The sequence below is a fragment of the Phascolarctos cinereus genome, unplaced genomic scaffold (assembly GCF_003287225.1).
Source record: "Phascolarctos cinereus isolate Bilbo 61053 unplaced genomic scaffold, phaCin_HiC Scaffold_2;HRSCAF=192, whole genome shotgun sequence".
In the NCBI taxonomy this organism is placed as follows: Eukaryota; Metazoa; Chordata; class Mammalia; order Diprotodontia; family Phascolarctidae; genus Phascolarctos; species Phascolarctos cinereus.
Window position 1 is genome coordinate 118507898 of NW_027555625.1, and position 25763 is coordinate 118533660.

Consider the following 25763-nt stretch of genomic DNA (forward strand, 5'->3'; position numbering starts at 1 on the left):
CCAAGTCCCCTTCAGAAAAGACCATGGCTACCTTAGTCTGTTTCAAACCAACAGACCCTAGTATAGTGGGAATGGGGCCCTCATTTATGCATAATTGAAGCTGAGTATAAGGACAGCTTATCTAGCTACCCTAGGATCCATATTAAGAATACAGGACTTCTACACAGTTGGTTACTATTAAGAAAACAAAACAAAACCTCATGGTTATGTGAATTTTCAGAATTAATTTCTATACTTCAGAGATGAATGGCATTTCCCCCCTTCGATGACAAATAACTAGACATTTAATATTACCTAAGGAATTATATTTGTCACTGAGAATGTCTTTTCACCCCCACCTAAAATACATCAACTCCTTTAACATGACTACTTCTAACTAGATTGTCAAGAGCTGTGTAGTAGGGAGTACTTTTTTTCTTTATGTCTACTCCTTAGCTATAGATCACTCAACAAAGATCACTTTGAACACATGGTAGCAAGTTCAAATATTTTATTTTTTTATTCATATAGTATGAAGTCTCCTAAAGATCCCACACAACATGATGTAGCATGCAGAAGAAAAACTAACATTCAACATAAACCATTCCCCCCCAACACAAACTAAAAAACAAAACAAAACAAAAATCCCCCAATAAGGAAATGATGTTTGCACTATTTTCTATAACGCCAGCCAAGATATGCACAAGCAAGAGAAATAGAAAGCATTTGCTAAAATATCTGTAACAAATACTTATGTACAAAAAATTCACAAAAGACTAGTTCCCCCTTGAAGCAGAGCACATGGCAGTTGACACTGGAACAGATCAAACCACTGGCTGGGATTATAAGCCACGTACTGATCCAGAGGAAGAAAGTTACATGTAGTGGAGATTTTCAGTTTGAACATTAACATTTACCAAAGTTTGGCAACATTATCTTTTTAAATTATGCAAATTATGTAAACAAGAGGTACATTTCAAATCGATCTACATGCAAAACTCCATGTCATGCAAGGACACCAAGCACCTGGGTTTCTCTCTCACAGACAGAGCCCATGATGTGCAGCACTCAGTTGAAGGAACAGCTATGGCAGAGAGGTGCTCAATTGAAGAAGATTCATACAACCTTACTTTTCTATTGCTGATTATAAAACCAGTTAAACAGAAAAACTAGGAAAGACTGTACTGCCCTAAAAGTTTAATAACATTTTTTTTTCCAGCCAATAGTACCATTGCAGAAAGGGAAGGGTAGTTGGTAGAACATGATTCACTACTTTTATGTCACACAAATATAGCAAGTTAGCGTTACAAATCATGATTTGGGCAAATCTGGAAATAAATGTAAAACACTCTAGACCTGTTACAGACATATAGTACAAATTTGGATAATGGAAAGTTTCTTTTTTCTGCGGCATAGGTTAACAAGATTTTCCCCTTGTATGAAATATACGTGTATAAATATGTGTACATAATACATATACACACGCGTTAAATATTAGTTAATTAGACTACCTACAATAGGTTACATTACCTGCATTATTCTAGTGCAGAAGGGAAACATGATTCCAACATTAAGTTTAACGACAAACATTTTATCTCACTACACAATGTATCAAAAGTGAGAATTCTGGATAATTGCATGATATTCTCAAATCCTCATCTTTAAGCAATGCATTAAAACAACAACTCTAGCTGTCATGTATAAAATAACCCATTACAGCTGATAATATACATTGCTTAGGGATATTTTAATAAATGCAACTGTTTCCACAGTTACTAAGTAACAGAATGAAGTGGCCACAAGCATTGCACAGTTACTATATGAACACAAGGACTAGTTCTTGGCATTAGCATTGAAATTACATTTTTTTCATTCACCAGAAGTGTATTAAAAGCTGCTTAGCAAAGAGACACAGTCCCTGGTAATATATTAACAGGTATAAATAAACCTATAGACTCCTGTGTTACAAAAAAGTAATTAAGGTAAAGAGCTGGAAGTTAACAATGCTTTATCAATCTGTCATGAGACATCTGAACATCACAGGAAAAGGAAAACAGATGACCTAACACCCAGTTTAAATTTTACAGACTTCTACTATATATATAAAACTGTGTGAAATAAAAGTAAGTATATATCCATATTTCGAACTGTTTATGTTCTGCTTGGCACTTTTGTATTCTAGTTTTGCTTCTGAATCAAGTATATTAAATTAAAGCCAACCTACTACATATAGAAAGCTACATATATCTATATATAAATATTTACATATGTATATATAGATATTTCCTTGTTATAAAAGATGAGGAAAAATAAATTAAAAAGCCAACCCTTCCCTTTCTCCACCACACTGATATGCTCTTTTCCATCTTGCTGTCCTTCAGACTTTAAAGTGCTACACGGAGTTATTGAGAGAATAAGAGTTCAATAACACTTAGTTGGCTTCATGAGGCTCATGTTGGAAAATGTGGCTTCACAGAGAAAAATACTTCCATTTAAATACACAGATAGCGTTGCTGGACGTCTTGAGCAGATCTTCAGAGATGGAGAAGAAAGCAAAAGTGTTGGGCGGTGCTCTAAAGAGAGTCACACATCTACCACCATCTTTTTGTGGATATCTAGGCCTCCTACAACCTGAAATAGATAGGAACAAATGAAGCTTAACACAAGCTGAGAAATCTCTCTTTATTAATGTAATAGCCTTGCCAAAGTTACAATAAAAACAAGCTGCTGCCTCAGATCTATTACTTTCAGAAGCTGGAACTTCTCACAAAGTTGTCTCAAGCTACAATTTCTCATGGGTTCTCTCTCTCTTCCTTCCCAAGTCAACTGATGATTAATTTTTAATCCAGATAAAAATGACATTGAATTGTATTTGAAAAGCTAACTTCACAGGCTTTTTCTTTGTGCTCTAGGAACTTAACATCGGATGGTAAAACTCAGTTTTAAAAGTTGTTCTGAAAATCCAATACAGCTTCCCTGATTACTCTAGAAGAATAGCCTATTGAGAAATGAAATGACAAATGAGTAAAAATTACAGTGTATCATTTTCTTATGGACTTAAATTAGCTAATACTGCTATTATTCAATAAAACTTATGCTGTTATTTAATGACAGCTATTTTTTTTGGTAATGACAGCTAATATTAACAAAACGACTACTAAATGAGTGAAAATGACTGTGCATCATTTTCTTATAGACTTAAAATATGTATAAATTCTATTATATGATAGATTAGCTACTATTAATATTACTTAATAAAACTACTTTTAATAGGACTACTGCTACTAATATTATTTAATAAAATAGCTATTACTGTTTAACAAAATTATTACTAATATTTAACTATATAGCCATAACTATTATTTAACAGATATCTATTACTGCCATTATCTAGTAAGACAGCCATTACTATATTATTTAACAAAATAGTTACTGTAATGAACATCTTGATATATTTTATCTAAATGTAAAACCATCTGTCCCAAATACCCGCACAGTTCCTGACTTGAACACACTTAGCCACCTAACAAACCAAAACAAAAGCCACCCCAGCTTGGGTAAGCTTAGTGGTATATAATCTGCCAATGTTCCTGAAATTTCCCTCTTTTCCTAGACTGCTGCTGCCTGTGGGAGGAAACAAGAGGAAAATAAATCTCTGAAGCTGCTCTGGGGACTATTTCCTTCCCTCTTCCCTCTCCAGCTGATGTCTAGCCCTAGCCTCACCCGTGTCCTCAGCCCTGTGCCGCTTCTCACTCTCTTCTCTGGTGGTAAAACGAACCATGCTTCTTGAGCCTGCTTTCTCTTCAGATTCTTCCTCCAATCCTTTGTACCCACAGACTATTAACACCTATTCAGTAAGCCTTCTCTGCAATGGCAGTGAGGAAAGGAGAAATGGGATGGGGCTGGAAGGATAATGTGGGATGTTCAAGTACTGACTGCAACCTGACACCTGAGCTTGTCTCCAACTACTTCTCCCCTTCTCATGCCCTCTGCTTATGCAGCCAGCAATCAGCTCTGCTCTTTCCCAGACATGGCAAGTCCTTTCATGCCTCCATTCTTAGAATGTTCCTTGTGCACAAACTCTTTATGAACCCTTAGAAAATACATTCTTGAGTCTGTCCTTGTAAATTAGGTTCAGAACGTACATGTAATATATTACAAATAACATTACTTTATGCAGAGCTTAGAAATACACGTGTTGAATAGATGACTACAGAAACTTCTTAATAGCAGCATCAACTGGCATTCATTTTCTATAACCTTTCCCTGTCACCACTCAAACTTTTCTAACAGCCAACAACTGTATACATAATTTCATTGGTGTAGGAAGTCCCAGGAAGGCCTGTGTAGCACCAATGCAGACAGGAACGTGCCGTAAAGCTTGGAGCCTTAGAGCACGCACTGGGGGGAACTGAGCATTTAAGTGACTTGCCCAAGGTTCTGTATACAGTATGTGGTCACAGAAGGCACCTGAGACCAGGTTTGGTGATGCTGAGATTAGCTGCTTTGCAAATGTTATCTCACTTGATACTCATAACAGCCCTTGGGCAAGTAGTATAAGTATTACTTTTTTTTCTGTTTCAGAAATGAAGAAACTGAAACTCAGATTAAGTGACTTTGCTCATGGTCACATAACTAGTATATAAATGTATAAATAAAGAGGTAAAAGTGAGTCCTGGGTATCTCCTGACTCCAGTCCAGCACTCTTTCTACTATATCTGGCTGCTTCATAATAGAAATAGAAATAACAGAAAAATATTCCCACAATCACAGATTGCACAATTAAACCAAATGTTAAACAAAGACACGTTGTGGTAAAACTCAGGTTTAAAGACAACAAGCAACAACACACACAAAAGAAACATGCATAATAAACTGTCATTTAAATTGAATTTAAACTATATTAGTGTATTCCACTTTATGGTTAAAAGTTTTATTTACTCAATAGGAATTCAGTTACTGGTACCATTAGTTTACACTACATTACCAACATTTAGTTAAATTACCATCAAAATATTTATTACCCACAACTATAAAAATATTTTAATTTTCTGATTTTAATGTGACTAGTAAAGCAACTCATTTAAAAATAGTTTAAAGTTACTTATATGACAACTGAAAAACTATGATACAAAAACAGGATATCTACGTAGAATGGCACGGCAGAACTAAATGATACAATGCAAATCAGATGCAAGATGTTTTAAAAAATATATCTTTTTTTGCCCAAACTATTGGCTTTTATAAGTTATAACTAAATGAAAAATCTGTAAATACATACAGCACAGAATTCTTCAAAGGATATTCTTCCATCTCCATCCTTATCTGCATTAATTATGGTTTTGTCTACAATTTGTTGTAACTGTGTATCTTTCAGATTGTTCCCCACCATCATCTTCAGCACCTGGAAGAGCTCCCCATTGGAAATATAGCCATCTTTATCCATGTCATAGATTCGGAAAGCAACTTTTAAAAAAGTAAGAAATAGTCAACAGCCAGTATGATAAACAAAAAAAAAAGCATTAATATTATATAAACAACTCTAGAAGATCCATAACTATAAGTTTTATAGGAAATTTGAAAGCAATTTAATTACCAATACATATGGGTTTAGTTCTCAGGCCTCGCATGTATTAAGTTATTTCACAAATGCTATTAGAAAGTTTTGTTCTATTTCTATAAAAAAAATACATTTATCCATGTTTACTAGGCACAATGCATCAGCAAAAACTTGGAACTTTTATCTCAGAATATGAAAGTGACATATTTCTTTCATAAAAGTTGAGGCTAAAGACTTTTTAAAAAATGGTTTATATAATTTGTAATATTCTGAAATATGACATCCACTACTCCAAGTAGTTAAAACATTAAGTACTGTATTAGAACTGACACTATGAAAACATTTAGATGATTAGGAAAACGAAATGTTGTCTGCATACTTCTCTGTCTAGCTAAAAACTGAAATAAGTGGAAAGTGGGAAAGAGAGGAAAAGAAATCCACTTGATCCAGAGTCATTAGAACTTAATTCAAATCTCTGCCTGGACAACTTTCGACAAATCACTTCACCTCATTCGGCCTCCATTTCCTCATCTATAAGCTGAGGAATATGATCTCTGAGGTCCCTACCAGCACTAAATCTTATGATTAAAAAGTGTTAGGTACAGGTCCCTCAAAGTATCCTTGACTAGGATTTTGACCATTAACATCTACACCAAGACCCTCAAAGAAATTTTCTTCGTTTAAAAGTATACAAGTACCACATATGTTATATGTTACATATTTGAAAAGCAGTTACTGTAATGTGAAAAAATTAAGATACTTACACCTTAATTTCTGTTCCTTATCTCCTTTGACACTGAACTGAGAAACTCCTTCAATGAATTCTAAGACGTAGAAAGCACAAAAACAGCATTTATAAAATAGAATATACTGTTTTCCCATTTTAAAAAAAAGATTATTTTACATATTCATTAAAAAAAATAAAGAATTTCCACCCATTTTCAAAATCTGAAAATGCCCTCATAAACAAGTGCACTGCAACATCCATGGAAGGAGTTATGTTCAAAGAGTTAGCTTGATTGGTTGAGCAAGTTCACTGCCTGACATTCTGACCATGATAGTAAGCACAGAAATATGTGACACCTTGCCTAACAAGAGCTACCCCAACAGAGACAATGATAACTATTCAATTCAGCTCTTACCATGTGGTAGGAGATTTCTTATAGATAATGGGGCCTTGAGATGCTCTTATTGTAGATGACATTGTTTTGATGGGATCAAACCCCAAATTAATATAGCAGTGGTTTCTCAAATAAAAATTGCTAATTTTTAAACAACCAACAAAAAAAATAAGGATGAATTTTATAATCACAACTGTAAATATTAAAGGACACGAAAATGTTCAAGTTTTCATAAAAATATGGGACTATCTATTGGTAAAACAATTGCAGAACTGCAGCAGATTGTCACTGTAAAATCCATATTAGTTAAGATAAAATAATCCTGGCTAAGGTAATACATGTACTTACCCTTACTAACTGCAGTCCATTTAAAATTTCATACCACATATTCCCATAAACTACAAAATTGACTTTTAAAGTTAATCAAAGTTAAAACTCATTTTCTAAGCACAAGGAAAATTTGATCAAAATGCTTACTGAGGTATTTTGAAGAGTCAAATATCAGTTTTCCTATTTTCCTCAAACTAATTTTGTACCAATAAACCTCTTAACTCTTAATGCTTCAATGATATTACATTTTAATATATTATCATAAATTAATATATTCTGGTCCTGATGTATATAGAAACTATATTATTGCAATCAGAATTAATAAGAACAAAAAGACATTTAAAATTTTAAGAACTTTGTGAACACAAGAACTGTAAAGAAGAGAACACATATTTCTTAGGATTTCGCGTTAAAACTAATTTCTTACCTTTGAAGTCTACTTCTCCATTGCCATCTGTGTCAAATATATCTATTACTCGCTGAACTAATGGGTTCTGTTGCAACTCAGGCAAAGACATGAACTCTTCCACACTCAAAGAACCAGAGTTGTCCAAATCAAGCTTCTTAAATCTCTTTCCTAGCCTTTTAATTTCATCAGCATCAACTAAAAAAAGAAAGGTAGCAGATGATTAAAAAATCAGTTTTACTGTACTAAGTCTATAGCACAGCAAATCACTATTTTTTTTCTGGCAGTTTAGTAACTTAATTTCCAATTATGACATGACAACCACGTACTTTAACTCTGCTTTCTTATAATAACCCTCTGATAAAGTCTTAAAAAGTTTTACAAATTTTATAGTTGTTACCTTTTTTTTTGCTAATGCCTGCCATAATAACACAAAACCTGTGCTTCATTAACAGTATGTGGGAATCCCCAGGACTTCGCAGAAGGATTTGATAATGCTTATCTTGGTGGTCATGTGGCTTTCTACTAAGACAATTAAATCCCTTATGCTGTTTAAAAGCCCTACTCCTCTTATTCTTAATCCAAACAATTTATATACTGGAAAATCACTCAATTCCAATTATTTTAAAATATTTCTCCTTTAAAATAATATAGAACATATAGGGGAAAGAGCATGAAATTTTCACGCAAAATCAGCACTGGATTCCAGTTACAAGCTCATTGAACCAACTAGCTATATGACCTGAGGCAAGTCACAATTACAATCTTAGACTTTTCCAACTCACAGGTGAACAAGAATCTCTTCTATAACAAGCTCTATAGGTAAGTCACCTATCTCTCCTTACTTGAAAGGTCTCCAGTGAGGGGGATCCCTCCTCCACTTCTGGAGAGGTTCTTATCTTTAGGAACTTCACAGAAGTTAAAAGTCATCCTTGACTCCTCACTCTCATATCCCATCTGTTGCAAAGTCTTGTCTATTTTACCTTCAAAACATATCTCACACAAGGTCCCTCTTCTCTTCTGACACTGCTACAAACTCTGGCACAGGTCCTCCTCACTTCATGCATGGATCATTATAATAGGCTACTGGTTGTCTTGCCCTATCTTCCTCCAGTCAGCTATCAAATCTGTCTTTCTGAAATGTAGGTCTTAACCATTTCGTCCTCTTCCCCATTTACTCCCTTATAACCTCAGGATCAAAGATAAAATCCTCTGGTTTTTACAGCTCCATAGAACCTGGTCCTTGACTACCTTTTTAGTCTTCTGTGCTTTAATTCCTACCCCGTACTCTGCCATTCTGTGGTACACTGGCCTCCTTGCTGTTCCTCTCACAAATCACTATTTCCTGACTACAAGTATTTTCACTGGCCACTCTGCATGCCTGGGATCCTCTTCCTCCTCATCTCCACTTTCTAGCTTCTTTCAAGTAACAGCAAAAATCTCACCTTCTAAAATAAATCTCTCCCAATCATCCTTAATGTGAATGCCTTCCCTTTGAGATGATCTCAATTTATTCTGCATTTTATTTGTTACATAGTTGTTTGCATGCTGTCTCCTCCATTAGACTGTGAGCTCCTTAAGGGCAAGGACTGTCTTTTGCCTTCCTTTATATCCTCAGTGCTCAGCACAGTGTCTGGCACATAAGAGGTGCTTAATAAATGCTTTCTGACTGACTGAATCATAGATTTAAATCTGGAAGAGATCTTAGGAGTCATCTAGTCCAACTTCCTTATTTTACAAATGGATAAACAACCTTAGAGAAATAAAAGGACTTGCCCAAAGTCACATTGATATTTAGTGGCAGATCCAGGATCTGAACCTAAGTGCCATGATTCCAAATCCAATATTTTTTTACACTGTACTATGCTAACAATTTGAATGGTATGAACAGCCCCAAATCCAGAAGCAAGGAGGAAAAGCTTTTCCGGAAGTTAGGAACCGAAAATAACTGTTACAAAACCTATGTACTTTACTAGAAAGTAGTAATCACAACTTCCATATTTGGCTTACTTTTACAAAAAAATTATGAGAATTGGTTGTCTTCCATGTCCCATTTCCTTTTCTGACCTAGATTTTAAACAGACTAAAGAAGTAAAACAATAGAAATGACTGAAACATATTAGAAAAAGCAAAGCAGTATGAGTCCAGACCAAGAAATCGTCTGAATACCTTTTTTACCTTAGTAAATAATGTACTATATGTTTTCATAGAAAGATAGTCATAAAAGTTTTAATTTTGGCACTTGAATATTCACATCTATTCTAGCAAAGTGATCACTTAGTCCTCAAATTGTTCATATTGTAATGTTAACTGCTACATTAGGATAGTCATTCCTAAAAGTTACAGTGATTTTCTTTTTCTCTGGTACAAGGGGGCACCTTTCTCATCACTAATATTACTAGAAGTCTTCTCTGACATGTGCAATATTTGACTGGTTGTTGGAAAAGGAAAAGAACAGAAATGTACAATCTTCATTTTTTAATGAAGGTTTGCTCCAGTTTTTCCTGCATCAGTTTGCAGAGACAACAGGATACGTTGGGATAATCTCAGAGGATTAAGGAAGACTAGGGAAAACTTGTCTCTCCCATTAAACTATGAGCTCCTTGGAGACAAGTATTGTCTTTTACTTTTTTTAAAAAAATATATTCTCAGTGCTTACCCTGGCATCTAGTAGACACTTAATAAATGCTAGTGTCTGCCACTGTGTTTAACAATACTGTTTTTAACATAATAGTTTAATTGATGGCTGGTATCTTTTGAGGCTGACAATGTATTATTTTGATAAGTATCGATGCTTTATTTCTGTCAGAGATATCATCCTATTGCTAGAATTTTTCATCTCTGTATACAGTAATGCAAGTTAGTTGGTGATAAGCACTATGACTATGATGATAACCAGGAAACAGTGAAATTCTTATGACTGGCTTTAAAGGTATCCCTTGCCTTCATTGATATTACGTCTTCTATTAAATGTTGAGCTGCCAAAGAATAACAAAGGCTAATGCATGCCCAAAGATTTTGTAGCAGTATGATACTGACATCATCTATAATTACATTAACATCCTGACCAACAGAGACGCTGCTTTAAAAGTCTAGATAAAACCCTCTAAAGTAGGGGTTTTTTTTAAATTTTGTATTGTGTCATGTACCCTTCCTTCTGGCAGCCTGGGGAAGCCTTTGTACCTCTCCTCAAAACAATTATTTTGTTGCCTGCAATTCATAATAGTGAAACTAAAGATGTAATTCCATTCAAGTTCATGGACTCTCCGGATATCTATCTACATATTCCCTTGTCCATACACTCCCAGGTAAAAATCCCTAATCTTTTAAGGAAAAAAAAAGGCTTAAGGGGAGGCTAAGCACATCTTCTATAATCAGTGGTTACAATATGGCAATCAATCTCTATTTATAAACCATAAAATCCAAATGCTTAACTTATCTGAAAGTCCAATAATCAAGCTGGTAGTAAATATTCAGCCAAAATAATGCTTAATCAATCTGGTGAAGAGAAATATTTTAAGGGCTAAATTTAGTTATTAGCTAAGCTTTTAAATTTATCCTTCATCTCACTTCATATACCATTCTCAAAGACACCTTAATTGCTTGAACTCACCTAAATACAAAAACCAAGATGCAGTACATGCATCACTTCTTCCTTTCCAAACTTCAAAGGCAGAAGATATAGTTAATTTCCAAATACTGATGACTTGAAATGTGACTGCCAGTAATGTCTAAATTTAAATAAAGTTTTACCATAATACAGAAATCTGTTTACCCTAAGTTCATTTCCATGGGATATTAACAACTATTTATAGAAAGTCTTACTAGGGGCATTCTTATTAGGATTATCCTATCATTTAAAATACTCATGTTTATGAATGAAAAAAAAATTACTTCAGTAAGTCTGAATGTTCTGAAATAATATTCTATGAGTCCCCTGCTGCAATGACCTGACTACCTATCCTCTGTGTCTTTGTTATTTCAGCCTTTCAGAGAAATGTAAAACAATTATTTTAAATATTTCTTTGATTTTTCACTTGACATCTACTAGTTGTGTGACCCTGGGCAAGTCACTTAACCCCAATTGCCTAAGAAGCAAAAAAAAAAATTTTTTTAAAATATATATTTCTTTGATTTTCAAGTATCTTAATTAAAAGTATAAAGGGAAATACTCTATTTTTGTATCCACCTCCCATTCCTCAGGTTGCTACAATCCTACTTTCAGCTAGGGAACCAAAACAATTTTAATTCTTCTCTCTAAAATATGGCATCATTCCCTCAACCCCATAAGTCTTATAGACAGTGAGTGAGCTCATACTAGGTTGGCTACACCTGAAAATTACATACCTTATAAAACAAGAAATTGCCAGGTTTAGTGCATAGAGAGGCCTGCCCTAGAGTCCAGGAGACCAGGGTTTAAGACTCGTCTCTAAAAGAAAAGCACATATCTAAACGCATCTCTCAAAATGCCGAGTTTTCCCTAGTATGCAGAAAAGACTAGTTGTTTCACTCATCCAACAAGTACTTGAACACTTATGTGCCAGAGGCTGTTGAGACTACAAAATAAGAATGAATTATAGTTCTATCCCTTCAAGTACTTGAATATCAATTTGTTGAATTAGGTTTAGCTGTTGTTCAGTCATGTCTGACTCTTCATTATCCCATTTGGGGTTTTCTTGGCAAAGATACTGAAATGGTTTGCCATTTTCTTCTCCAGCTTATTTTACAGATGAGGAAAACTGAGACAGAGTTAAATGACTTGCCCAGGGTCACCCAGCTACAAACAAGTGTTTGAGGCCAGATTTGAACTCACAAAGATGAGTCTTCCAGACTCTAGGCCTGGTGCTCCATCCACTATGCTATCCAAGTGTAAAATTCTTTAAAGTAGATAAGAGTCACTTTAGTAGCATGATTTTTAAGACAAGTTCGGCAATATATTCTTAGAATACCTGTACTTAAACACAGGTTAAAGGGTTTTTTCCAAAAAACTTTAAGAAAATGGTTTAATTTTTTTTCATATTGTTAAGTACAACTACCACAAAAATTAACTAAAATAATTTTTATTAAGTTTCATTTTTACACCACTTACATTTACCAATATGTTGCTCCCCCTCTGCTTCCTGGAAGTGAGGGATGGGAGGAAAAGGGGAACAATCATTTAATGTTGTTGTTGAGTTGATTTTCAGTTGTTTGACTCTTCTTGAGTTTAGGTGTTTTGGGGGGGCAAAGATCCTGGAGTGGTTTGCCATTTCCTTCTCCAGCTCATTTTACAGATGAGGAAACAAGCAAAAAGGATTAAGTGACTTGCCCAGGGTCACACAGCTAATAGGTGTCTGAGACCAGTTTTGAACTCACAAAGATGAGTCTTCCTGACTCCAGGCCTGGCACTCTACTAGGTATCTGCTATGTGCCAGGCGTTCTGCTAAATGCTTTATAAATATCTTATTCTACACTCAAAATCACCCTGCAAGTTAGGTGCTATTATTAGTATTACCATTTTACAGTTGCGAAAACTGAGGCAGACAGAGGTTAAGTGACTTGCCCAAGGGCACTTAGCTAATAAGTATCTAAAGCTGTATTTGAACTCAGTTCTTCCTGATTCCAGGCTCAGCACTTTATTCACTGCTGCCTCTATCTAAACAGCTACAGGGACATCCCTTTTAAGAAAGAATAAAAGAGAAAAAAAAGTTCAAGAAAGGTAATCAACCCATTTAAAAAGGAATATTATATAGTGTTTCCCATACAAAATCCGCCCACCTCTACAGGGAAGGAGCTGCCTTCTCATGTCATAGTTTTGTAGCATTCAGTTACAACTGTTTTGTTCCTGCTCTTTCGAATATTCTTTTCCACTTCACCTGGTATCAGTTCATACATGTATGTCTTTCCATATTTCTCTGTATCGATTATATTTATCATTTTTACATCTTTATTTTTTTAAATTAGGTTTTTTTAATGTCTTTTATTTTTTACATCACATCACTATTTTTACCAGTGTATCTCTCCCAGACAGCCATCCCATGTAACAAATAGTATTTTTAAAGACAAAAAAAAGAAAAAAATCAACCCAACAGATCAAAATATTAAAGTCCAAAATCATGTGTAATGTACAACACCTGTGGACCTCTCATATCCTTGAAGGAAGGGGAGTTGGGGGTGGGGAGGGAGTCAGTCCTCTCCTGTCTCTTCATTTGAATCATTCTTTTATCTTTATAATCTGGGTATATTCACTTATGATTATTTTGGTGTGTTTCTACTTTCCATTTATATTGATTGTTGTAGTCATTGTGTATAGTTTTCTTGGCTCTGCTTTACTTCACTTTTCCTCAGGTCATGTCTTCACATGCTTATCTGTGTTCCTTGTAAACATCAATTATTATAGCATAGTAATAATATCCCAATATATTTATGTCCCACAATTTGGTTATTCCCCAAATAGATGGGGAATACTTAACTACCACTTCCCATTGCTTTACTATCCCACAAACGCTGCAATAAATATTCTGGAGTATATGAGGGCCTTCTTCTTATTGATAGCTTCCTTGGGTTGTAAAAGCCCTGGGATAGTCTCTGAGACTGAGTAAAGTCACTTTATTTACATAATTCCAACTTGCTTTCCAAAATAACTATACCATTTCACACAGCTCCACCAACAAAGGAATTAACGTGCCTATCATGCCCCTCGAACAATAAGTATTGCCAATTCTTGTCATCTTTGCCACTTTGTAGGGTGTGAGGTGACACCTCGGAGGGCTTTGATTTTTATTTCTCTTATCCTCAGTGAATTTGGGCATTCTTTAATGTGGTTGTGAATATTTTGCAACTCTTCTATATATTTGTTAATCATTTATATACTTTGAATACCAAATACTGATAAGAGAAATATGATACAAAGATTTTTTTTCCCATTTGGCCACCTTCCTTCTCATCTTGGGTATGTTAATTTTGTCTATGACGGGGACTTTTCAATTTCACATACTCAAACTTATCTATTTGACCTTTTGTAATTATTTCTATCCCTTGTTTGGTTAATAATACATCTCCTACCCACAGCTGTGAGAGGTACATGATGTGCTTTTAATTTTTTAAAATAGTATAATCTTTAATATTTACAATTGTCTATCAATTTAGAATGTATTGTGGAGTACGGTATAAGATGCTGGTCTAAGTCTAATCTCTTCCAGATTACTTTCTTGTTTTCCCAGCAGTTTTTAGTAATTTATATTGTCCACTTTATTGAACCCTGGGTTATTGAGTTCCATTGTCTCTGATTCTTCCTTGTCTAGTTTGTACATCTTTGTAATTGAACCTCAAGTCTTTTGTATGGGGTAGATCAATTCCTGAATATTTTATGTGCTTTGTAATTAATTAAAATGAGATTTCCTTTTCCATTATTGCTTCTTAGATTTTGTTACTAATATAGAAATGATTTCTGAGGGATTACTCTGTAGCCTGCAACTTTGCTGAAGTTTTTAATTGTCTCAGTAACTTTGTTTATTCCCTAGGACTTGCAATACACTATTGGATCATCAGCAAGTAAAGATAGTTTTCTCTCTTCATTACCTATCTTTAGGCCTTTAATTTCTTTTTCTTGTCTTATGGATGTTGCTAGTATTTCTCTATTTCAAATAATAAAATGAAGAATGGGCATCTTTGCTTTACTCTTGTGTTATCTGGACAAGGTTCTATGGTACCCCCATTGTATATGACACAGCTCGAGGAATATTCTATGCTGCAGGGCTGGGCTGTGCCAATATAATAAAAATGAAAATAATACCAAAGTTAATTCAACACAAATTAAATTAGTGAAGGGAAGGGATACTTCACAGAATTTGATAAAATAATAACAAAATTCATTTGGAATTCCAAGGTCATATTTCTTGGATAAACCACTGGAATATGTTTGACAGGACTGTGTTTAAATTTTTTTTAGTTAATATTCATGAATTGGGATAGTTTTCCTTCTGTGTTTTATCTTTCTCTGGTTTAGATATTTGTCTCATAAAAGAATTCTGATAGGGTGCGGTCTATTAATTTCTGAGAATAACTTGTGAAGTCTGGGTACTAACTGTTCTTTAAAAGTTTGATAGAATTCTCTTATGAATCAATTGGGTCCAAGACGTCCCCACTCTCACTTTTGGTCATTTCTTTACAATTCTTTTTCTGAAGCTGAGTTATTTAAAATCTCTATCTGGTTTTCTGACAGTTTGGGTATTTTGTTTTTGAAGGCATTTCTCTATTTCTTTTGTGTTCTCAGTTTTGTTAGCATATAACCATATAAATAGGTTCTGATTATTCTTTTGATTTCTTCTAGCTGTCATTTCATCTTGCTCACCTGCTATTTTTATTGATTTGATTTTCTGTCCTCTTTTAATAAGATTAGCTAATGGTTTCTCAAATTTATTAGACTTTTCACCAGCTTTTAGTTTTCTTTATTAATCATTTCTATTGTCTTTTTGGTTTCCAGTTTATCTCTAATTTTAGTATTTCCTTCTTTGTGAATGTTTTAAATTTGTTAACTAACTTTTAAAAATGCATATTCTGTTCAGCAATCCTTTTTAAAATTTTGTTAATGTTGTCTATTTTGTCATGTTTGCAGAGATATGATTTCCCCCCTGGAGATCACATTAGCTACATCCAAAAAAATTTGGTATTCTATTTCATCATTGATTTCTTTTACATAATTATTTTCTATTTCTTCAACTCACTCATCACTTAATTTTTCATTGTTAAGTCATTTGGTTCTGTGTCTTTTGTTTGTGGTCCTTGAAACAATGATTATTTTTATTGTGTTATATTCTGTAAAAGATGTATTTACTATTTCTGCTGTTTTACACTTGTTTTCAGTATATCTCTACCCTAACATATGGTCCACTTGATGCTGAGAAACACGCATTACTCTTTTGCAGTTTCATTTAGAAGATGCCGTAAGTCTTTTAGCTTCAGTTTCTCCAGCAATTTGTTCATTTTTAAAAACAGAGAGGAACACTGAAATTTCCTGTCACTAATGTGTTACTGTCTATGTATTCTTGTAGTTCAGTTAATGTTTCCTTTATGAATTTGGATGGCAAGGCAAATGAAGCATATAAATTTAATACTGACACTTGTTTGTTGGTTCCTTTCAACATAATGTTTCCTGGTCTATCCTATTTTATTTTTTGAATATTTGTTTTGCTTTGCCAAACAGCATAGCTGCAACTACTGCTTTTTTGGATTCACTTAATGCACAGTAAATTTTTTTCCATCCTCTCAGTTTTATTATACACATGTCTGTAAAATGTTTTTTCTTTTAAGCAACAGATTGTGAAGTTTTCTTATCTGTCACTCATTTTTATTTTATTGAATTGTTTAATCCATTCATATTTAAAGTTATAAGAATTAGGCTTATATTTTCTTCCATTTATCTTTATGAGAATTAGGCTTATATTTTCTTCCATTTATCTTTAATTTTTTTTTACAAGTTATGTTTTTTCTTCTTCTTCTGCCGTAAACATGTCTCTTCAGTCCTTGTAACTTAACTTTTTTTAAGGTGGTCCTATTCCTACTGGCTCTCTCCTGATTACCCCCCTCCCATTTGTTACCCTTTTTCCTTTGGAGTTTTGCTTATTAGCTCCTTTTTCTTTCCTGCCTTTTTCTGGTTAATTCTTCCCCTCTCTAAATTAGCCAAGTAGATTCTCTCTTTCACTGCTCCCCTTCAACTAGTCCTCTTCATTAGTTTTTAAAATTTCATTTTTTTTGATCCTTTCCAGAGAGGATTTCCCTCCGTCCCTCTCTTCACTAGCCAGCCTCCTTTTCTGTCTACTCTAGACCCTCATTCTCTGGACATGGCCCTTACGATTTAGTTCCTTTCTATTCACTGCATTCTTCATGGAATCAAAACTTCAGTGGTACACTTTCTGGGCTCTCCCCTCTAAGACGTTTCTGTCACTTCCTTGTATAACTCAAATCCATCTCATCACACTCCCTTTTTCCCATTGCGCCTCACTTTCAGAAAAAAAAAGGCAGTTCCTGCAGGCAACAGAGTACATTGCCCCATGGCAGGATCCCACCCCCTTCCAGGTCCCAGATTGCGTAGCTCAACACTGACCAACAGCCTCCTCCCGATCACCCTCCTTTCCCATTTACCTCAAAATCTCCTCCCCTGGGTCCATGCCCTCCCACTCCCCCAGTTGCCAGTGTCCCACAGGACTTTTGATCTCCTCCCTCCCCCCCAAGTTAGGATGAGTGGTCTCATCAAGCCACAAATCCTTGTAGACAACAGCCACAAATTTTGTGTTTTGGGAGGTCATGTGGATTAGAGGAAATGTCTAGTCTTCCAACTTGATATTTTGCTACATTCACATGCCCTGATTTGTTCATCCATTCACTAATTCATGGGCATCCACAGTTTCAGGGTTTTGCTGCTAAAGAAGTGCTATCAATATTTTGGCACATACAAAGGCCTTTTTTTTTTAAATTTTATTGATGACCTCCTCAATATTGATTATTCCCACATGTTGTCCTCTTTTTCCAACTTGTTACATGTGAAAAGAAGCCTGAGAGTTGTCTTGATTTACACGTCCCATTAGAGATTTGGAGCATCCTTTCAAATGATCATTAATAGTTTACAATTCTTCTTTTGAGAACTATTTATGTCCTTTGCCCTTTCAGTCAGACTTTGACACCTTGGTCAGCTGCCATTTCACTCTAGATCTTCTCTCAGCACTTGGGATCTGTTTACCCTGGAACATTTCTAAACCATGCTAACCCATTTTCCCACAGGTGACTTCTTCCTGGGGCCTCCATTTTGGGAGCCAATTTCCATTCCCTTTCCATCACTGCATCTGAATTTCTGAACTTTAACACCATTCCCCAGGGCAGATACCCAACTCCTTCAATTTCCTTTTCTGTGTTGTCTTCCTCCACATTAAGCCCCCGGAGGGCAGGAAGTATTTTTCTTTGTGCTTGTATTTGTATCACCAGGGCTTTAGCACAATACCAGGCACATAATAAGCACTTAGCAAATGCTTTCTCGATCCAGGCCTATTAATCTATTGGGAATGCCTTGTGGTTTTATATATTTTTTGTTAGTTGCATATATATCTTGGATATCAGAGCCTTTTCAACAATGTTTAATACAATTTTCCCTGCAGTTAATTGCTTCCCTTCTTAGAAAGTAAGCTCCTTGTTAGTATTATTTCATTCTTTACATCCATGGAACCTATAGCACAGTGCACTTAGCCTATGCTTAATAAATGCTTATCGGTTATCTTGGTTGCACTAATTATATTCATGTAAAAGTTTTTCAACGCATGTAATCAAAACCATCTACTTTATCTTTTGTAATAGTCTCTTTTCTGGGCCTAGTTAAGAATTCATCCCCTAAATGTAAGTATGTTTTCACATAAATATGTAAAAAGTATCTGATTTGGGTCTACATATTTAATGGTAGAGTTGTTAATATCCAGGTCAAGTATCCATTCCGAATTTAGTTCCACACTTTTGTCATAAACAGACAGCACAATGCAGCAGATAGAAAACTGGCTGTAAGAATCAAGAAGCCATGGGTTCCAATCTTGCCTCTGGATACATGATGGCTATATGACCACCTCCAGACAACATTAAGCCTAAATTGTAGAACGCTGGTGATCTACACTAGTGGAGGGAATTTCCTCAGTAGGACTCACCAATGAAATCACAGATTAAAAAAAATACAAGTAGGGAGGAAGGGAGGGAGAGAGTGAGGAAGGGATTTGTTAAGTATTTATTATGTGCTAGGCATTGTGCTAAGTACTGGGATAGAAATATAAACAAATAGCTAATAGCAGCCCTCAAGAAGCTTATATTCTAATGGGGATAAAGATAATACACAAATGCAGAGCTAAAAAGCACACAGAGTGAAATGAAAGTGCAGGAACATGGTTTTGAACTGTTGAAGTTAGGGAACAACAAACTTGGAAGGGAATGAAGGCTGCCTGGGCCTCTCTACAGAATGCTGGCTCCATAAGGAGCTTGCCAATAGGAGAAGGGTGCAGGCTCTATAGAGGGATATTCCAAGTTGAAAAGGTGGCAGGGGTGGCTGGATATTCCAGAGTAAGGAGGCCCTAGGCATTAAGGAAAATTTCAGGATGAATCCTTTTATGCCTATGCTTTGCAGGCTTTTAAAAACAAACGAGTGCTGTACTTTTTCAAATGCTTTTTTTCCTGCACCTGCTGATTAATCATGTTGCCATGAAAAATAACACTTGTTTTTAAAAGAAATCAAATGAACGTCAACAAAAGCAAGACTAACTCAACAAATCTTATCTAACATAATGACTGGAGGGCAGTGATTATTTAACACAGCATATAGATGATTCCCTGTTGTTTGTCCTTGAAGAGGACCCTAGCATCATGAAGGTGATGCTATGACCTGCAAATGAATTGGATTTAAGTGAGGGAGAGCTCTACAAAGTCAATCTGCCTCACTTTGTCGGATTCAGTAAGTACCTGTCAAATCTTGACACAAGTATGATCTGTCACCATTACTGTAGTCACTATATGCTCATAACATAGGTTGAGTTGTTGCCATACCACAAGCTGCCTTCTGCATTTGATAACGAGTATGTAAAACCTGAGGTTCAATCCAGCCTCAGACCAAACACTTGACACTTACTAGCTGTGTGACTCCGGGCAAGTCACTTAACCCCAACTGCCTAAAAACAAACAAACAAAACCTGAGGTTCATATTAGCATACATCTAGAGCTGAGTGACCACCTATTCTAATCTCATTTTACAGATGAGGAAACTAAGAGATTTAGTGACTTGCTTAGGCCATTTCGTTGCCTGCCACTTTCCCACTTCAGGATAATTTTCACAGAGACGTCTAGAAGCCAAGGCTGGAGGAATAAATCCACTCAGTTTTGGAATTCCTATCCTGGGGGTGTACCTCTCTTGACTGATGAGCAAGTACAAACTCACCTAGCCCGCCTCCTACTTTCATATCTTATCTAGCCTCCACACATCCCCCCCCTGAGTCATACTGTCATCTGCCCTATTGCAATAAATTTACCACCTCTTTATCCCTCTTTCCGTCTCTTATTTTGGTTACAGAAACTGAATCAATACTAACACTGCTTCAACAAAGAATGTGTCAATGACTGTCCATCCTATGGATCAACTTATCGTCACTGTGGCTCCCTAAAACAAAACTCCTCTTGGCTACCACTGCCCTATACGTGCTGTAATATAAACTCATGGGAATGCGGGTGCAGGTAGAATGTGCAGACAACTGTCTCACATGTGTCCTTGAATTTCCAGTGCCTGGAACACAGTGCTTTTTAAAAATTCACTCATTCGTCATATTTCCCAATATCCTTCATTTTGTTAGCTATAATTTGGCTTCCAAAAAGTCTTCAATTTGAAAAATTAAAGAATAAAAACGATCAGTTAGTTGTCCGAAATTTTCAACAATTATCTTAGAATACTGTCTCTAATCTTTAAAAAGTTGAAATAATACAAATAAACTCATAACCAATTTGAAGGGAAACTGTTAATAGCACCTAATAGTAGTACAAACACATAGTTAAAATGGTGTGGAAATACAGGGATACAAAGTAAAAAGCCTAAATCCAGAAAATATGGTCTACTATATTGATCACTGGGTTCCACAAGTGCTGTTATTAATATAGAAAAAAAGACCACTATGTTTGCTTTGTATAAATGCTTCAGCTGTAAACTGCATGCTCAATAAATTGAAACATATAGAAAAGACATTATAATTTTCCAAAGAAAATTAGGTGCTTTTAGTAAACAAAAATAAACTTTTTCAAAACCAAGTACATAACAGCGAATGGACTGTTTGCATATATAAGGTTGCTTACAGAATTGCTAACTGTAAAATGACTCATTGCAAATAAGACTTGGCAAATTACATGTGGCAGCTAGGTGGCACAATAAATAGAGCTCTGGATTTAGGAGTCAGGAAGACCTGAGTTTAAATTTGGCCTCAAGACATTTACTAATTGAATGACCCTGGGGAAGTCACTTAACCTCTGACTACCTAAGTTTCCTCATTTGTAAAATGGGGAAAATAACAGCACCTTTATCTCAGGGCTGCTGTGAGGATAAAATGAAATAATGTTTGTAAAGTGCTCTGCAAACTTGAAAATACTATGTGTTAGCTATTTTATTACTATTGTTATCATTATTACATGTAAGGTGGCTCTAAATGGTTCTCTACTTGGAAATAGTATAGCAGTGAGAAGGTGAATTTCCTACATCTTTGAAGATCTATGGATAAGTTAACTGGGAAATGAAAATCTTAGGGGTTTTTTCTGTTGTTGTTATTATTGCATTTTAAGTAGATATAACCACAGATGAAACAACAGATGTAGTTATATTATGTTGAAACTGATGGTAAGATGGATGTTACTTTACTAGTATACTGCTAGCAGTGCAAGATCATGAGAAAATTTCAATATAATTGGCAGATTTAAAATATGAAAATGATATAATGTGGGAGAATTACACTGGACTCCACATGCACAGTGATCAATCAATATTAGGATAAAACTGTCTACAGGCACTAGTTAAAAATTTGGCTCTTCATGCACACTATATGCCTCCCAATTACTTTTATTGAGAAATAAGACAAACAGTATATTTTATTTCATTTCACGTGAACAATAATGGCTAACAAACTTGTCTCGTGATAATTTTGAGGAAACCATGTGCTGAGAAACAAGCCTACTCAATCACATGATGATTTTTAAATAAAACCACAAACGTAAAAATTATAAAGCATTGAGTAAATATTATGTTATATTATTTCTACTCTATGTTTAAGATTTGTATGTTATAAATGGTAATATATTCTTAATTTTATTTAAATGAAGAGTTAAAACTATCTGTATAGATCACTTTATATAAAATGTGTGGGGGTGATGACAATTTTCCTTTAAAAAGGAAAAATCTCTATATAAAGTTTGGAAACCACTTGGTTAAATGCTGAGAAACAGATAACCACTTCTTTGGCACAACCTTTCACTCAAGTTTTCCTACTACTTAGGATCACATTCCCTCCCTTACAACAGATGGAAAAGAAAAAACAAACCTCACCCTTCTTGACTCATCTTCTGACTCAGATATACTGTTTGTGTGCATGTTCTGCCAAATGGGAACCATGTTGCTCTTTCCACGTTTTATAAGAATGAAGAGAGTGATGTTTTAAAACCAGAGCTCAGATTAATACCCTTATATTTAACTTTTAATTAGTATATCATACATATGTCCAGAGTTTCAGAAGGCTGAAAAATGTGAACTAGGTTCTAGGCTATTAAAAGCCATTACAACCAATTGGTTATTAAATTTTAAGGAGATGCTGAAAGCAAAAGGAAAATAGTTAAAATCAGACATCTTTTTCTCCTCAAAGAACATTCCAATAATAGACTAAGACTATCAGCAAATATCTAGCTTCAGGGCCAGTAAGGATTAAGATGAAGAAAGTGTACATAGATACACTTTCTTAGTCTCTTCCAAGAGGCAGCACAGTTTAGGGGATTGAGCATTAGACTGGGGAGGTACAGAGATGAGTTCAAATCTTACCTTACTTTAACTAGCTATAGGATCCTGACAAAGTCACATACCCCTTCTCAACCTGAGTTCCCTCAATCTGTAAAGTGGGCATATAACAGCACTTGCCTCATAGGGCTCTTTGCAAGGTACCACATGAGATAATAATACATGTAATGTACTTTGCAATCTTTAACGTATTAAAGCTACTGCTATTATTAAGAATAGTATAATATGTAGTTGTTGAGGAATAGGACACCTAGATAATACTAAATGGCCAAGCTATAAACCAACTTAATTAAATTACTGAATACTTTAAGAGATTTGACTATGTAATTTAATAATGATGATGATAGCTAGTAATTATATAGCACCTACTATGTGCCAGGCACTGTGCAAAATTCTTCGCAAACATTATATTTGATTTTTATATATAGTAGTATCGATTTTAATACATGTAATCTTAACATATAAGATGAATTCAAGTCAACCAACCTCTGCTAAGTGCCCACTATATGCAAGTAACTGTGCTACAAACTACTGTGGATTCAGAAAATTAAGCATTTTCTGTTTTTAAGAAGTTTCTATTCAATGGGGGACATAAGACATACACACAAATAAAGAAATACAAAATAAGTCAAGAGGAAGAGAGTACTAATAACTGGAGAGAGGAGAAGTCTGGATTAGTCTCCTACAGGAAGGGTGTTACCTGAGGTATGTTTTGAAAGAGCAAAGAAATCAATGAAATATAGGCAAAGAGGGTGTCCATTCTAGATACAAGCAAGGCATAGAAGTAGGTGAAATGTTATGTCGGGATAACTAGCAGGCCAGTTTGACTGGAATAAAGAACTTGAAGGAAAGTTATATGAAAGGACTGGAAAGGTAGGTGATGACCAAACTGTGAAAGCCTTTAAATATCAAACAACAGAGGAGAGGCAACAAGGAATCATTGAAGATTTTTAAGTAGAGATCACATCGAACCTGTGTTTTAGGACTATCCATTTGGCACCTTTATTGAAAACTGATTTGACAGTTTTGACAGTGAGGACAAACTAGAGGCAGAAAGACTAAGAGGCTATTGCAATAGTATAGAAGGGAGGTGATGAAGGCTTCAACTAGGGTAATAGTTAAGTTAAAGAGAAGGAACAGATGTGAGAGATGTAGTTGAGGTAGTATAGACAAGATAGCAGCTAAATGGCTACAGGTGTGAGGGAGACTGAAGAGTCAAGGAAGATCCTTGTTCCTGTGATGTCCTTTAGAATACAAATTTTCATTTTTTCTCTCTGTACTTCTTCCAGGACCTAGCACACAGTACCTGTCACACAAAAGGCACTTAATAAACGCTGACTGTTTACTCCAAAGCTGCAAACCTGGAAGACTGGAAGGATGGTGGTACCCTCAAAAGAAACAGAAAAAGTTACAAAGAAGATTTAGTTTGGAGGACAGAGTTGGTGAAAAACATTTGAGTTCTGTTGAGTTTAAGATACTTAAGGGACATCCAATTGGAAACGTCTAATAAGTAGCTATAAATATGAGACTGGGGCTCAGGAAAGGGACTAGAGTGAGATATATAGAACTGGAAAAATTTGCATAGATATAATTAAACTCATGGGAATTTATGAGATCATCAAAAAGGAAGGTGTAGGGTAGAAAAGATGAGTGTCTATGACAGAGCTTTCCAGGGGCACCCATATTCGCAGAAGGGGGAGGAGGGAGAGGCATGGATGATGATCCAGGAAAGAATACTAAGAAAGACTGGCCAGATAGGTGGGAGAACCAAAAGAACAGTATTATGAAAATCCAGAGAGGGGGAAAGAATACTTAAAAAGACGGGAAGGGTAAACAATCAAATGCTGCAGAGAGGTCAAGAATGAGGACTGAGATATGCAAGAAATTTTATGAAAAAAGCCAATCATCACTAGATTAATATAGTATTTGAAGAGAATGCTGAGTCTTTCTAGGTAAGGGAGAAAAACAAATAGATTCATACATTGTACAAGCTGAAAGAGAAATCAGGATAGAGACTACTTTGGATTTATTCTTCAGAGCAACCCTATCCTAAGGCCTCACCTCAAGGTAATCTTCCAAGCACCCCTCTCCCGGGCTCCTGTACTTGTGGTCAAACTATCCTCAGGACCACAGGTACACTCTGCTTAATTATATTTGCCCTTGGTGAACAAAAACTTAGCTACATTTTTAGCTAGTAGAGATCTCAAGAAATCTGGTCTAGTTCCCTGACCTCAGGAGGGTACAAGATCATTAAATTTTATATGTGAAGCAAAGAGACTCAGGGAGGTTAAGGGACCTGCCCCAAATCTGCCCCTGAGTTCAATACTTTTGTACTGAGCTGCTAGAATCAACAATCTTGAGCATCATAGAAGATGTTGCTGTTGATGAGTTGTTTCAGTCTTGTTCAACTCTTCATGACCCCATTTGGGATTTTCTTGGCAAAGATACTACAGTAGATTGTCATTTCCTTCTCCAGCTCATTTGACAGATGAGTAAACTGAGGCAAACAGGGTGAAGTGACTTGCCCAGGGTCAATCACACAGCTGAAGCCAGATTTGAACTCATGAAGATGAGTCTTCCTCATCCCAAGTCCAGTGCTCTATCCACTGAGCCACCCAGCTGTACATAAACATTAAAAGGTCTTAAACCTTAGGAGGAAATCCTAGGGAACAGTAAATTTCCTTAACCTTCCTCTCCCCATCCAAAATAAGCCTCCTGGAGGGAAAAACAAACAAAAAACACTTTTCAAAATGTGTGTGTGTGTGTGTGTGTGTGTGTGTGTGTGTGTGTGTGTGTGTATGTGTACACTTCACATCTTTTTTTCTTTGG

General features: G+C 35.4%; 1 protein-coding gene across 3 annotated transcripts in view; it reads right to left on the reverse strand.

Annotated features, from left to right (window-relative positions):
- Window positions 1-475: 475 nt before the first annotated feature.
- Window positions 476-25763, reverse strand: part of PPP3R1 (protein phosphatase 3 regulatory subunit B, alpha) — a 117812-nt gene continuing 92524 nt past the window's right edge. For 2 of the 3 annotated variants that reach the window (XM_020985407.2, XM_020985409.2), the window contains exons 3-6: window positions 7418-7594; window positions 6304-6363; window positions 5261-5445; window positions 476-2610 (exon numbers count right to left, since the gene is read on the reverse strand). In XM_020985407.2, the coding sequence (XP_020841066.1) occupies window positions 2563-2610; window positions 5261-5445; window positions 6304-6363; window positions 7418-7594 (470 nt within the window). In that variant the 3' untranslated portion in view covers window positions 476-2562. The other variant, XM_020985408.2, reaches the window with a different exon arrangement.